The 16,069-nt window shown below is 39.4% G+C and overlaps 2 protein-coding genes across 2 annotated transcripts; one reads left to right on the top strand and one right to left on the bottom strand.

Moving 5' to 3' along the window:
• Positions 1–3,160: 3,160 nt before the first annotated feature.
• LOC134797433 (uncharacterized) lies at positions 3,161–11,728 on the bottom strand. Its single transcript, XM_063769667.1, has 6 exons — positions 11,537–11,728; positions 10,985–11,149; positions 9,976–10,119; positions 4,959–5,148; positions 4,215–4,385; positions 3,161–3,731 (listed from the first exon to the last, which is right to left on the bottom strand). Exons 1-6 carry the CDS (start codon positions 11,545–11,547, stop codon positions 3,363–3,365), a joined length of 1,050 nt encoding a protein of 349 aa, XP_063625737.1. The 5' UTR covers positions 11,548–11,728; the 3' UTR covers positions 3,161–3,362.
• A 213-nt stretch (positions 11,729–11,941) lies between these two features.
• LOC134797416 (heat shock protein 60A-like) lies at positions 11,942–14,067 on the top strand. The gene has a single exon (XM_063769642.1). It carries the CDS (start codon positions 12,080–12,082, stop codon positions 13,805–13,807), a length of 1,728 nt encoding a protein of 575 aa, XP_063625712.1. The 5' UTR covers positions 11,942–12,079; the 3' UTR covers positions 13,808–14,067.
• The last annotated feature ends 2,002 nt before the right edge of the window (positions 14,068–16,069 follow it).

Below are 16,069 nucleotides of genomic sequence, written 5' to 3'. Positions count from 1 at the left end.
TACCAAGACTGACTGAAATAGCGAGACACGTTTGTACGTTTCCGTGAAAATACGATGTAAAACAATTATGCACTACATCTGAGATGGTAATTGGTGTAAATCTGAGATCTTACACAGACTGATTTAAAACTAAGTCTGAACTTAGCATAGTTCGAATTTAGTTAAGTATTAATAATTGTTAACATTTGTGCTTTACATAAATAGCTTACTATAGTATAGAGTTACAGCATAATTCTTTACCAAAAATATCTTGGCTGGCCCATGCATCAAAGCTATAGAACGGCATATGTTGACTTGATAAGATTAATGTTTGAACATGCCTTTTTATACTGTTGTCTACTTTCCAAATTATCTTGAATTGTCAAATATTGCTATTTTAAACAATTCTACCAAAAAGTTTCTTAAAACTCTTTCAGTTCCTTTATTAACCCTTTACCAGGCTAAGGGATATATATTTCCCACATTTGCTCTTCAAACATTTGTTCTATTTTTTTTTTCGATAAGTAAGACTGACATTCGATTGTCATTTTTGAAATGTCAGCCTGGTAAAGGGTTAATTCTAAAAGTTGTATTTAAATGTTCCTATTAATGATTAATTTAGAGATAAGAACATAAGAATCATTTTAATTGAATACTCTCAGTGCTAGAAGTCCTGAAGAACAGGAGGCAGCTATCTGCTAAAAAGTGAAAGCAATATAAGTATATAGATGGCAAATTATCATCTCACTTGGCACATAGCTGGCTCCTGCTTAGGGAATGCTGTGCTCTTGGTACTGAGGGCCTACTGAGAAAAACGAAATTTCGTTGTCTGCCTCTCTATCGCTCTTCCATATTCGTGCGATAGAGTGGCAGATAAAAAATAGTTTCGTTATTCGCGGTAGGCCCTCTGGTTTCCTATACAAGATCCGTCCCGGAACAGGGAATTCCCGGTTCTCTCCATATAAATTCAGTACCATGACCATTCCCTATATGCATACATACATGCTCATTAGAAATACAAGCAGAAATTTACTAGATTTTACAATTACATTGGATAATTTGGTCCGTTTTCCATAAAAAGGAAGATTTGATCTAGAAATATGTACACTATCATAAAAGCCTTTAGATATAATGTGTCAAAGGTAGTTTATTTTTAGGTTAGTTTACATGGCCATACAAATATAGGTTTAAGACAAATTTTATCGTAACTATAAGTATTGCTCAGATACTAGATTTTATTACTAGTTTTGACTTTTATTACTTAGGTTAAGAGAACTCATAACATTTCATTATTTCTTAAATAAATCCAACCTTCGTGATACACTAATATTATATTGCTCTTTGTAACAATGTACTTAAGTTTACAGAAAACATAATATCACTCATTTAATACATGTAATTGACATCAGATCTACATTATATTCGATAAATCTGTTTCTAAGGTTTGTTATAACAAGTCATAACTCATAACTAAGTACTTAGTTTGGTTTTTATTATACAGCTGTACGATATATACAATATAACAGTTGCAACAACCAAGGTATTTTAATTTCACAATATTTATTTATGTTAAGAATGTTTTCTAGAATGCTATAACTGGAATTGGTTATGCAAAAACATTAACGCTTAAAAGCCAACTACATCTCAAGTGGTAGCAATCTTTTGTACTGTCAGCGTGAAATAAATAGTGACCACTTTAGCCGGCACTATTTGACGCTGCACGGTGACTACCACCAGTACCGTCTTTACCATAAGGGCACACGGGGCCCGTGCCTAGGGCCCCCATCCTCAGGAGGCCCGAAGGACAGACAGTAACAGTATATTTGATTACCCATAATATATATAGAAGATCATAGTAGAAAAATGTTAGTTTAATTAGCTTTCTTTACTTTCCAAAAGGGCCCCAAATTCTTATGTGCCCAAGGGCCCCAGCATAGTTTAAGACGGCCCTGACCACTACACCGTGCCAAGTTCAATTAAATATCCAATTATCCTCCAGCTCCTGGGCCGGATTGCATAATAAAATACAAGCTAATACTATTAGCGATTTTACATACAAAATCACTAACACTACTAGCATCTATTTTATTATGCAATAGGCCCCTGGTGTTGAGCAAAAACAAGAGATTGATGGGACCAATTTGGATTTTCCCAGAAGTTACCAGTGGTAACATCTGAGAAAAATAACCAATAGACACCACCAAAGTGAGGTGGCAACCACTGTTATTTTGTTAATTGTTATAAACTGTTAATAAAAACTCATTCGTTACCACTAGTAGTTGGCAAAAACCCAAATTGAGGCAAACAAACTGTTATTTTAACAAGGTTTAGCAGTGTTATTGGTGTTCTAAGAATTAAAGTTCTATTGCAGTTGTTAATAGTTCTATAATGTAATCTAATAAGGCTGATAAGTGCGAATTATTTGTGTGATATCTACAAACAGGCTAAGTGGTTATGTATTGCGATGCCCATTTGCATTTAATTACACATTACCCTTAATTTACAAAATAATGCTGTTAAATAATAAACAAAATTTACATAGAAAACAGGAAATGAAAAAAAAAAGAAGTAAAGTAAATGGTCTTTATGTACATTCGTAAAATTCATAACTTATGGGAATTTCGTTTTTTTTTGTTGCATAAAACGAACATCCCACACGGTCTGAAATTAGGAATCGGGATCTCTATGGACATGGAATAAATTTAAAATATTGTCTATGGCCCATACGCTCTTCTCACAGCACGATCCTCCCCCATCCTCTCCAGGTGACCGAGCCAGCGGAGTCGTGTGGCTTTGATCTCGCCAATTATATTGGGCATCGCAACAAGCTCCTCTAGCTCCCTATTTTTCCTTCGCCTCCAAGTCCCATCTTCCTCTCTGATAGGCCCCAGAATCTTCCGCCAGATTTTCCTCTCCGCCACTAAGAGCTTGCTCTCTTCTTCTGGTGCGTATGTGGGGCACCCGGGCGGAAAACGTCCGTCGGGGCGTCCCAGATACCGCTGGAGTGACGAAGCCCAAAAAGACCTGTCCGCCCTCGGAATACCCAACTGGCGTGAAGTGGCGCAGAATAGGGCAGAGTGGCGCTCTCTTGTGTCAGAGGCCAAGATCCTCTTTGGGTCACTGAGCCAGTGATGTATGTATGTATGTATGTCTATGGCCCAGGATTTTCTATACAAAAAAACAGGCACCACAGGCTATACTTATTCTAAATTTATTTTATGACCATGAAAATTCTGATTCCTAATTAAGAACCATGTGGGAATCAGAAGCATTTTTCACATCTGTTTTAGTGGTTAGCCTGAATATTCAAATCAATCTTTGTGTATCTCGTTGCATTTATAAACCATCTGCATTTCCTTACATAAAATCACAAAATCTCCTATCTAGCTAGATTTAAAGTCGCTTACGCCGCTCAACGTGCATCCGGACTGCTGTATCACATGAGTAGCCGCGTACACACCACACTTAACACAAGTCGTGTAATCCTTCTCTAAAACCATTTGGCTTAAAAACCCGCCCGCAAAAGCATCGCCGGCCCCGTTCGTGTCTATGATTTGTTCTCTCGACAGTTTGTTGACAGGTACTAAGGTTACTTTACCGTTTTCGACGAGTATGACGGGCTCGCAGCCCTGTGTGATGACCACGACGCGAGGCCGGGAGGGGTTGAGTTTGGGCATGGTTGATATTTTGAGGGCGATCGCTTGGAGGTCTTTATCGGTGATGCCGAACGCTGTCGCGAAGGCTTCGGCTTCCTGTAATACATTGAAATACATCCTTAAGGGTTATTTAGGACAATAGAAATCCTAATCATTTTTTATGAATCTTCTGCAAGGATTTCACACAATGACACCTATTATGGTCGAGCATTAAATGTGGGCCCACACTTGCACAGGTCTTGCTTTTGTAAGCTTTAAATAGGTGCCTTCTTTTCTTACTTGAAAGTGTTGAAGTTTCGCAAACGCATAAGTACCTATTAAAATTATTTTTAACGGGTTACTCACGTACTATGATTAAGTCGATCAGTAAAGGCGCCAGTCGTTGCTCTTAGACGAAGATCCTCGAAAATTGGATCGAAGCATGCCGAGCGTTTATTCAACTTAATAATACGTGAGTAACCCGTTTAAATACTTTTAATACCTATGTTCGAGTCTCACGGGAGTTTTATTCGTTCACAAACACGTTTGAAATCTGCAAGTTTAGATTTTAAGATATATATGTGGCGGCCCTTTACTTACGCTTTCATTGCCAAAAAGCACGTCAACATAGGGCAGGATCTTCTCTAGCGGCTCCTTGTAGAACTGTGAGACGAACGGCGCGCTCACGTTCATAATGAATGCGTGGCCGCCAGAGTGCGCACGCTCCGCTAGTTGAAGGATAGACTCGGGGGATACTGCTACGAAGAAACCCTGGAAAAGTTAAAAATAAAATTAACACATTGAGCGCCGGGAACTCGGCGAGTTCTCTATTCGTAGTCGGTTTCCTCTAAAAAGCGGGAAAACGCTGGGATCGGCTACAAGAGTAGCGCTACGAAAACGTTGACAGTGAATGTGTTAATATAGGTACAAGTTTTGCCTTAGGTAGATCCCACACGATTTGAAATCAAGAACCAGAACCTCTATGGTTACGGAATAAATTCAGAGGGGAGGATTTTTTGTCTATGGTATCTGGTTTCACTGAATTTATTTTGGAACCATAGATTCTGATTCTTAAATTAAGACCGTGTGTTCTTCGTTTTCTGAATAATAACTAGAACTATACATATAGTTTGGCCAGGGACTGTCTCATTTCAAACATAGACAGAGAGAATCATACTGTCTTTGTCTTACGCTAGTACTAGCACCCAAAAGAAAAGGGAGAGAATAGTTTTTTCTTATTTACTGTCAAATTTAGTTTGCCAAACTATAAATGTCTAGCTTGCAGTCCTACAAAAGCAAGAGGCAGCTATCTGATAGAGTAAGAAAGTAAGATATACTACTCACTGATGTATAAAAGTACTTCGCCTTCTTAATGACCGCTTGACACTCCTCCTTAGCGAGGTGCACGGGAGTGAACTTCTGCGCCGCGGCCAAGTTCGCGCAGAGCGAGCGATGCGTGCCCGTCACGAGCACTGCGCACGTGCCTGTGGGTGCTTCTTCGGTCACCTGGTATTTTACGATCACGCCATCTGCGCTGTGGATTGTAAAAAATGACACATTTAGTATTAACTTTGTCATAAAAAAATTGTAAGATTCTCGACGTCATTTCACTCCGCATAGGTACAGATGTGGTGAATATAATTATTTTCCATGGTATTTTTACGGAAACGTATGAACGTGTCTTGCTATTTCAGTCAGTCTCGGTACAAAAAGTACTGAGGTTGACTGAAGTAGCATGACAAATACGAACGTTTCCGAGAAAATACGATGGAAAACAATTATGCACTACATCTGTACGATGGAAGTTACGCTCTCATTCTAAAACGACCTGCTTGAATTAAGTACACGAAACTTGGCATGAATATTTACGTAACATATTATTATATCTATGTCTGGTACTGGCTTTCGTCACAAAAAATTGTTATAAAAAGAAAATAGAGTGGAAGTTTTGTATGTAAAACTTTTTCCTACTCGCACTAATTTCTTAGTATTACAAGTTCGTGTGACTCTTAACCTTTTGGACGCCAATGACCGATATATCCGCACCGCAGGTTCAACGCCAAAGACCGATTAATCGGTCACAGACCACAGAGCAACATAGACCTACGTGCATATGCATAAAGTTCAATTTCAGTTTTGACATTTCGGTGACGTGGCGTCCGCGCGACAGCTTTTGTGTTTGACACGGCGTCGAAAAGGTTAAGGGAAACTTCTTCCTCGCGTTATCCCGGCATTTTGCCACGAATCATGGGAGCCTGGGGTCCGCTTGACAACTAATCCCATGATTTGACGTAGACGTATAGGCACTAGTTTTTACGAAAGCGACTGCCATCTGACCTTCCAACCCAAAGGAGAAACTATAGGCCTTATTGGGATTAGTCCGGTTTCCTCACGATGTTTCCTTCACCGAAAAGCAACTGGTAAATATCAAATGATATTAAAAACTTAAGGAAAACATTTAAATAAAATCACAACACTCCACAACATTTTTAAGAATATGTTCCAAATTTCAAGGTTCTACAATCGTTTTATCAATATTTGGGTAAATAAAGCATCACGATGACATATAGATTTTGCATTACCTACTTTACATGATGAAATACTCGTACCTATAATAACTGCATGCATACGTAGTAAGTAGGTACTGATATCGATTGATTTGCCCACTGTGTCATTTCAATAAACGCTCACTTAATCGTAATTAGATACCCATCGGGTAAATGACGAATAATTCCCTTGAGTAGATGAGTACTACGATCTGATATAAATTATTCATATGATCAGTGTAGGATGTTTCTATTTACTTAGCAATAATTATTGCCTGTATTGCATTTGTAATGTTTCTATTTAAATATTCCCTGCCTATAAAACAAAGTGATGTCGCCACTGCTGCGTTATGCGATAAACTCAGAAGCTATTGAACCGATAAGTTCTTGGATGCTGATATAGAAATTTAGTAACATTAACAATATTATTACACATTTGAGTTTACATAAAGCCAAAATAGACCCATTACTTGCAGGGCTCGGAACCGGTTTTTATTTTTAATTCCAAAATAGCCCAACATTTTTAATAATTTTATGCTCTTTCCGTAGGACTGAATCATGTATTTAGGTAACGACTTCGTATTATTAGATTGACCCATCAATAATGAAATAATAAACCAAAGAACGAAATAATACCGGTATTTTTTGTATGAAGAAAAAACCGGTTCCGAACATTGATAGCTTGACACAGGTCTTTCTTAAGTAGGTCGGAGAGATCGACCCTTCCCTCATCTTGGCAAAACATTTTCTTTACCACTTTGGTTATCAAATTTTTGATGCTGACTGTACATCTGAACACGCCTCTATAGGGAATATTACGCAAAACTCTGCGTAGAGGGCGTCACTAACTCAATCACATGGCCTACCGTGAAACACGACAATCGAAAGTTCGGTTTCTTCCTCTCTATCACTCTTGCTTATTCGATCGATAGAGAGGCAGATAACGAAATTTCGGTTTTCGCGTTTAGCGGTAGGCCACCTGTAAACAAACCGCCTTGATGCATAAAATTAAATGTCATAGAGTCGGACCAAGAAAAGTCTGCAGCCAGTGAACATATGCGTTCACTGTCTGCAGCGGATTTGATAGCCCCAGCAGTGCAAGCTGTGCAAGTGTCATTTAAATACGTCATAATTTCATAGAAGTTTGACGTTTAAAATAACACGTGCACTGCGTGGGCTATCAAATCCGCTGCAGACTTTTCATGGACTGACTCTAGTAAAAACTTGTCAGAAAACTGTTTAAGGCCTAGTATGTATAAGTTACTCTATGGTTTACTAAACAAAAGATAGTGCTGCACTCTGGCGGCAGGACATTGCAGTAATACTCCCAATTGTCAAGGCGCTAGAATGCGTGTTCAGATATATATTTTTGAGCACCTCGGCCGCTCCGATATATCTGATGGCGGTACAGTCGCGCCTAAAAAGAAAGACGTAAAAATAATTGTTTTAATGCATTTCCGTGTGCCTACATTCTACGTGCAGCTCCTTCTTATTTCATCATTCAGAAATGTATAAAGAACCCTGCATAAGTTAAACAAATATCGATAGCGAGAGCAAATGTTATCAGAGGCCACACATCTAAATATCTCTTATCTACACCTTGCCGCTCCACTAAATGGCGAGTCAGATCATAATGCCATCTCTTTCACTCTTGGTTGGTCTTAACAAGGGTAAAGGAGATAGCATTATGATCACAGTCGCCAGTCGGTATTGCGGCAAGTATAGTACGAATTCTGTTATTCGTTGTTTGAGAGGCAATTTACTCGGTTCTGACGTAATGTAATGAGTTTATTTTATGTTTCCTTTTTAGCTGGATTTGGTGTTTTGTTGAATGATTTGCCGTGTCTAATAATGTCCTATAATATATATATTATTTTTTAATTATAATTTGGCTTGTGTAAGCTAGGCTAGAGCTTGCCGGTTTAGGTCAGCAGATTTTTTTCGTTTTGCTTATTACTTTTTCAACTTCATGCTTCAGACCTTTATGTGTTTGTTATTGTTTTTTTCTGTAATTATGCTCTAACCCCACTGATCCGAGTTCGCACGTTACTCCGGTGTATGATCGTGACAGCGCTATATGCGAGTAGGTATATAGCGATGTATCGTTTGCACACTGTTAAGGGCGTGCGAATCCACATCCAATGTGAAGGACGCGTTAGTCTGAGAGGTGAATGTGTTAGTCATAAATACTCAACAATTTTCATTTTGAGACCAATTCCCAAATCGTGAAAATAACACAACAGATATTTCTTACGCTATTTGGTCCCATGGTTAAAGTTGTTCAGTAATATGACGTACCTAACCAGCAGGCGCAGCATGGTTCAATTTTTATCGCCTGTCACTATGCCCGTCACTTTCGCACTTACATACTTGATAGAACGTGACAGGCATGGTGATAAGCGATAAAAGTGCGACCGTGCTACCGCCGCAGAATTACCTCGTCCGATATGGTTAAGGGTTGAAAATCATCCCTAACTTGCAAAAGGTAAACTTATGCAAATGTACGAAGACGCTCAATATACCTTTTCATTTGTCTAAAGCCAATGCATGGGGAAACCGTACGTGTCAGATATGAGGAAAACCATACAATTAAAGGAACTCTTCGTGACACAAGACGTCTTCGAGATCTACAACTAATCTTTATCACGATATTGATTGACATTATCATAACTATAATAAATAGATAATCTGAGTACACATGTTAAGCTTATGACAGACAAAGATCAATAAAAATAAAGGGTACTCAATGTCTAAAATACGATAACACCTTAGAATAAGGCTTAGAGGATCAAATTTATCGATCCAAATTTAATGTGAATCAAAATGGATTTGACAAATCGTTTTAATCTTTGTAGATAAATTGATTAAGCTAAGCCTTGTTTATTTTATTACTTTCACCTATTATTCAAATAGATCAGTTATTGTTAACTCGTTGAACGCTACGCTTATCGTAATTAAGTGTGTGCGGCGCATCATTGCGAACCTTGTCAGAATGCAATAAGGTTAAAAATGGGCTGTGGCCGCTCGCGTCAGTTGACGGCTTGGGTGGTCAAAGGGTAAAAGTGGGTGGGGTTGACTGCAATTATGAATTTTAAATTAATTATTGATAAGTGGAGACAAGAAAACTACCGAGTGGACGCCAAACAGTGCGGCGTCACGGCAGACCTCGAAGGAGATGGCGGCACGATCTTGACGTCTTTCGGAAAGATTGGCCTAATATTGCCATAGGACGAGACGCGTGGAAAGAGAGGGAGGCCTTTGCCCAGCAGTGGGACATAAGGAAACAACAGGCTAACACACAAACAAGTAGAGTTGAGTAGAAATACATGCTATTTTAGTTTTATATCCTACTGGGTTCTGTAACACAGGAAATAGTAGTTCTGCTGGACCCATAGGCCTAGATGAATCAAGTGCGTGGTCTTTTAGGGATCCGTACCAAAAGGGTAAAAACGGGAGCCTATTATTAAGACTTCACTGTCTGTCTGTCTGTCTGTCACCAGCCTGTATCTCATGAACCGTGATAGCTAGGCAGTTGAAATTTTCACAGATGATGTATTTCTGTTGCCGCTATAGCATCAAATACTAAAAACAGAATAAAATAAATATTTAAGTGGGGCTCCCATACAATAAACGTAATTTTTACTGCCGTTTTTTGCGTAATGGTACGGGACCCTTCGTGCGCGAGTCCTACTCGCATTTGGCCGGTTTATTTATGATTATTTGAATAACTTTTTTGTTAAAAAATTTAAACTAATAAAAAAATAAAACTAACCTAACACATTTACTTTTAGTAATAAAATGTAAAAGGTACTTACACAGCTCTTGTCTCGAGTATCCTAGCATACTCGTCATTCCCGACGCAGCCGAAGTAAGTGCAAACACCGGGCTTCTTGAGGATCCACTGTGCGACGCGGAGGGTATTCTGGACACTGCCGCCTGCTATGAACTCCGCTTTGTATCTGTAAGAGAACAGGTTTAGATTAAAGACTTGAGAACAAATGAAATGGAAAATTCTTACACAATTAGAACCACAGCTCAATGAATTTGGTATTGTGGGTAATAGACAACAATAAATTATATAATGTTTTTTTTTGTTTTTAATGGTTAGATAAATACTGAATTAAATAGAAAACAGCCATAACTCACACACACATTAAGTTTTATAGGAACAGGCAATGCTGACTGATAATCCTGCAAAAATTGATGTTGTCAACCACATCACACAAAGTTAGGCTTCAGGGAAAAACACACTCAATGGTTTGTTAATAAAGAATTTATAGTAGTGCAGACAGATAAAGACTCACGTTTTCCCGCTTGCTTCTTGAGAACTAAAAGAAAGTTCATTTAAAGTGTACTATATTCTTTAAACATTTTATTTAACTTTGAGTTAAGTACTAGCATTAGTCAATGTAATGTACTTCAATGTAATGTACTGGTACTAATTCATTTAACCACAAGTTCACTGCATGTTCACTATTGTTCACAGGTAAAAGACACTTATATAAGTTGTGGTTACCTATAATTAGATAAGCTTCAGTCATGACTGATGTATAGATTTAAGAGCATGTAAGATGTGTATTATCTGTTGGTAATCCTAAATAAAGAAAATTAAATAAATAACAATTTTTCTTTTTAAAAGTGGTAAGATAAAGAAAAATTTTTTAAGATGAATTTTAGGATGGAGGAATATTAAAACTTCATTAAGAAGTATTAGAACAAATTAATATTATTTTCGGTAAATATTTGAATTTGTTTTTATTTCAAGTACTACTACTATATATATCACTACTACTACTACTATTTATTTCAGTTCATAAAACTTACTTTTCCATGAGCTCCTTGTACAGAGGCATGTGTTTTTCCTCCGCCATGATGGCATCATCTGGCTTCATATCATACTTGGCGAGCAGGGCATCATCCACTGAAGCTGAAATATCCAGCAAAGGGTTCCCGATGCCCACCAGCAGACCCTCATCACAGTTGCATGCGCTGAAACGGATAAAATGCTTAGTCTAAAGTGTAAGTCAACATTATTACTAAACTTATATTTTTTCAATAGTAATGGGTAATGGAATTATTTTATTTATTATACATGTTCTATAATAAGGTAAGAACAAAGTTTATGTCATTATATTACGCTTAAAATAACCCATAGACGATGTAAATTATTAGAATTAACACGGTTTATAAACGCAATTTTTTACGCCTCTGATATGAATGTAATGTTGAACGTAGCCAAGCCAATTAAGTCTAATATTGTACAACAGCCTCTGAGACAGTATTGCATAATAATAGCTATGCGAAAAGGAACATATTGTCGCCAATTAATGCAAATTAAGACAATCACCATGAAAGGAAGTTGTTAAAATAGCTCACCTTGTATTCATTATGTAATATTTGTATTTTACCGGCGTTAAATTAACTAAACTTAGCCGACTGCGAAACGCGACCGATACACTCGAGTTATCTGCGTAATCTGAGAATGAAATCACCGCATGTTTTTGTTGATATTATAAAATTTAAAACGTGGTCGCAACGCTCTCCCCCCGAACGCAAGAGAGATATGTCAAAAAACTTGGACGTCAAAGTGACAGCGTACGGCTAGTGATGCGAGTAAACTGAATATACCGATTCAGTTCAAACTGGTCGTGCCCATGTCGCATAGCTTTATAATTCACAATGCTGCCAACTTTTGGATCAAATGACATTCACTCGTACGTCTTTTGTCTTTGATTTTTAGTTCATTCACTCATTACATCACACAGCATTTTGTTAATTTTATTTCATTCATTCGCACATTCGCAGAGGTAACCTAGAACCGGCGGTCCATCACGTTTTGCGATCCCAGTGAGAAACTTCGAGAAGTAAAGGTTTGAACCCTTTATTTAAACGTTATATTCGCATTTATATCACTTCAAAATGTTGCGATTACCTCGAGTTGTTCGCCATTCCATCTCTTTAAACAAATGTCACCAAAACGCCAGATTTTATGCTAAAGATGTGAGATTCGGTGCTGATGTAAGAGCCCTCATGCTGCAAGGTGTGGATGTCCTAGCCGACGCGGTAGCAGTCACAATGGGCCCGAAAGGCCGAAACGTCATTTTGGAACAATCGTGGGGCTCTCCGAAAATAACCAAAGACGGCGTGACAGTTGCTAAGGGAGTAGAACTGAAAGATAAATTCCAGAACATCGGCGCAAAACTGGTGCAGAACGTTGCCAATAACACCAACGAGGAGGCCGGCGATGGTACCACGACCGCCACAGTACTCGCGCGCGCCATCGCGAAGGAGGGCTTCGAGAAAATCTCAAAGGGTGCGAATCCTATTGAGATTAGACGCGGCGTGATGCTGGCGGTAGACGCGGTGAAGGACAAGCTGAAGTCAATGTCGAAGCCGGTGACGACCCCCGAGGAGATCGCGCAGGTCGCGACCATCTCCGCTAACGGCGACACCGCCATCGGCCAGCTCATCTCCGATGCCATGAAACGCGTCGGCAAGGATGGTGTCATCACCGTAAAGGACGGCAAGACCCTCACCGACGAACTCGAAGTCATTGAAGGTATGAAATTCGACAGAGGATACATTTCACCATATTTCATCAACTCCTCCAAGGGCGCTAAAGTTGAGTTCCAGGATGCTCTGGTCCTGTTCTCTGAGAAGAAAATCAGCAATGTGCAGACCATCATTCCTGCCCTGGAGCTGGCTAACCAACAGAGGAAACCTCTGGTTATTGTTGCTGAAGATGTTGATGGTGAGGCGCTGTCAACCTTGGTTGTGAACAGACTGAAGATTGGTCTGCAGGTAGCGGCTGTCAAGGCTCCCGGTTTCGGAGACAACCGTAAAGCTACCCTCAGTGACATGGCCATTGCCGCTGGTGGTGTTGTGTTCGGAGATGATGCCAATCTTATCAAGCTTGAAGATGTGCAGCTCTCAGACCTTGGCCAAGTTGGTGAAGTCACTATTACTAAGGATGACACCCTTCTTCTGAAAGGAAAGGGCAAAAAGTCTGACATTGAAAGAAGGGCTGAGCAGATTCGTGACCAGATTGCTGAGACTACTTCAGAGTATGAGAAGGAGAAGCTGCAAGAGCGCTTGGCGCGCCTCGCATCTGGCGTCGCTGTTCTCCATGTTGGAGGCTCCAGCGAGGTTGAGGTCAATGAGAAGAAGGATCGGGTCACCGACGCCCTGAACGCCACCCGTGCCGCTGTTGAGGAGGGTATTGTCCCCGGAGGTGGCTCAGCTCTCCTCAGATGCATCCCCACCCTTGAGTCCCTCAAAACTGCTAACAGTGACCAGTCCACAGGAGTAGAAATCATCAAGAAGGCCCTAAGAATGCCATGCATGACCATCGCCCGCAATGCTGGCATTGATGGATCTGTAGTTGTTGCCAAAGTTGAGGACTTGGGACCCGAGTTCGGATATGACGCGCTCAACAACGAATATGTTAACATGATTGAAAAGGGAATTATTGATCCCACCAAGGTTGTAAGAACAGCTCTTACTGATGCCAGCGGAGTAGCATCCCTATTGACGACAGCTGAGGCAGTAATCTGCGACATGCCTGCTGAGAAGGACGCTAACCCTATGGCTGGCATGGGAGGCATGGGCGGCATGGGAGGTATGGGAGGCATGGGAGGAATGATGTAATCCGCCTCTACAATTTAACCAATGCATTTATGGAGTAAAAGGACTTATAGTGCATCACCCTTGTTAAGGTATTGAAATATCGTAGTCTGAATGTTATACAAATGTGAAATGAATGATTATTTTTTTTTTATCGAAAGTCTGATTGTGTTACAAATGTAGAAAGACAATTTTCTGTCTTTAGATTTATTTAGTTTTAATTTTAGCTTGAGAACTTGAGCGGGTGTTATTTTTAATAAAAAATAATGTTATCAAAAATGTTACATTGATTTGTTTTACTCCTTATCTTTTTTCTTATGAGTATAGTGAATCACAATAAGAATAAATTCCCTGGCTTCTTATTAGAAGGAAACCAATGGCAACAAGTTTAGTGGCCTAAGCACGGTTCGAGCAATGGTTCGAGTCTATTTTTTTTTATGGAGATAATCGCAGTTTGGTGCAATTCTTATACCTACCACCTTTTACAAAATAAAGTAACTTTTATTTTCTTGGTTGGATGCATTCTCATTAATATTTTTACGAAAAATGCCTAAATAAAATAAAAAAAATTGCCAGTTTCCTCAACTCATTTTAGACCTTATGTAAATGCAATAACGACCACTGGCCAGCTTGTTAGTATCATAACCTGTTACTGCAGTTTTCAGTTGATCTTTACTCTCTTCGAGCTAAAAGCGAAAGTGAACATTGTGACTTGCAGAGATATCCAGTTAGTCCACTCAGTAGGTATTACCTCTATCTTATCGTATCGTAAAATGTACGAAATACGAATATAAACCATACGAAGAAATTGTTCCCGAAAATTCTAATAAAAATTTACCATCTGAATGGATGAATTTGCTTAATCGTGTCGTGTGGATCACCTATCGGGTCACCTACTCGTAATCATCTATACAAGCCCGGCGGGCCGCAGTTTGAGTGTGGCCAGTGGCGGATTTGCCCTAAGGCCAAGTAGGCCCGGGCCTAGGGCGGCAAATTGTGACAAAAAATTCGCTGATGATAACAAGAAATAACTCAAAATGTAGGCAGGTGCTGAGAAAAGGGCGGCTACAGGGCCTGGGGGCCTAGGGCGGCAAAGAATTCAAATCCGCCACTGAGTGTGGCTGGGCTAAACCGTTGAGGACCTTGAAATTCTTAAAATATTGTTAAGCTCCAATTTGGAGCTCTCTTATCTTAATAAGGGATGAAAATGGGCTTGAAAGTTTCTAACTATATCCACGCACACGAAGTCTGGCGGCGCGGCGGAGGTTATATTATAAAGACCGAACTGTTTCTATCGCGTGTTGCATAACATTTAAAATACCTACCCACGATAGTGCTCTTATCACCGTTCATCGTTCACTTTTAAGTAGGGGGATAAATAAACTTTACCGAGATAATTTGTGCCACATATAGTATTTACGATAAGTTACTCTGCCTACCTACATAATAGTATCACGAAGTCATAAATAGCGATATTGCGATAAAGAGTGATAGGTGTTAGAAATAGCATCTAGGTATTACCTATACAGATTTTAAAGAACACCTAGTTAAATAAAAAACCGTCAACTTTGCTGGCCGAAGAACGGTTAAAGGCTTCGTCACACAGGCGCGTTTGCCGGGCGGCGCTTGAGCGTTTACATATAAATCGCTCACGCCCCGCCCGGAATACGCGCCTGTGTGACGGAACCTTAAACGAGCAAAGTTGTGAGGACCCGAGTCACCCGAGCAAGCGAAAGACCCCAAAGTTTTACAACAGTCGTAGCCGAAAATGTGGAATCTTGAGCGTCGCGAGGATTCAAGGGAAACAAACTTTGCTGCAGCTTTCCGATATGATATACATATATATCTAGGATGATGGTGATTGGTGAACGATCTACGAATCACCCTGTACATATACTGTACATGTACTGTATAATACACTCGGGTGCAAAGAAATCGGACCACCCCAGCATTTTTATCATTTTTTCAATTTCTGTAAAAACTGTATGTGCTACTGTGACATATTATATACCTAATGAAAGGTTGGCTTTTCCTCTATAAATTGATGTGCTTTTCACAGGTTTACTTCCAATATTTTCAGGCTTTCAGGGCTAAGAACTTTGGCACCCTAAAAATGCATACTGGAGTGAAACTTATGCATAATGGGAAAACTGCGATTCTAAAGATATCAAGTAAAAATTAAAACAATTTTCAGCATTTTAATACCGTATATTGCCTCCTCTAGCCCTACGACATGCAGTCATTCGGTTTTTCATTGATCTTATGAATTTTTTTACAGTGTCTTGA

This window comes from Cydia splendana, chromosome 15 (assembly GCF_910591565.1).
Source record: "Cydia splendana chromosome 15, ilCydSple1.2, whole genome shotgun sequence".
In the NCBI taxonomy this organism is placed as follows: Eukaryota; Metazoa; Arthropoda; class Insecta; order Lepidoptera; family Tortricidae; genus Cydia; species Cydia splendana.
Note: the sequence above shows the minus strand (reverse complement) of the source record. Positions and strands in the feature narration are given on the sequence as shown.

Coding starts and splice junctions, on each gene's coding strand:
- LOC134797433 (XM_063769667.1), bottom strand. Junction 5,149..9,975: donor ATACTCGAGACAAGAGCTGT/GTAAGTACCTTT, acceptor TACAATCCACAG/CGCAGATGGCGTGATCGTAA. Junction 4,386..4,958: donor CGAAGTACTTTTATACATCA/GTGAGTAGTATA, acceptor TAACTTTTCCAG/GGTTTCTTCGTAGCAGTATC.
- LOC134797416 (XM_063769642.1), top strand. CDS start 12,080: ATGTTGCGATTACCTCGAGTTGTTCGCCATTCCATCTCTTTAAACAAA.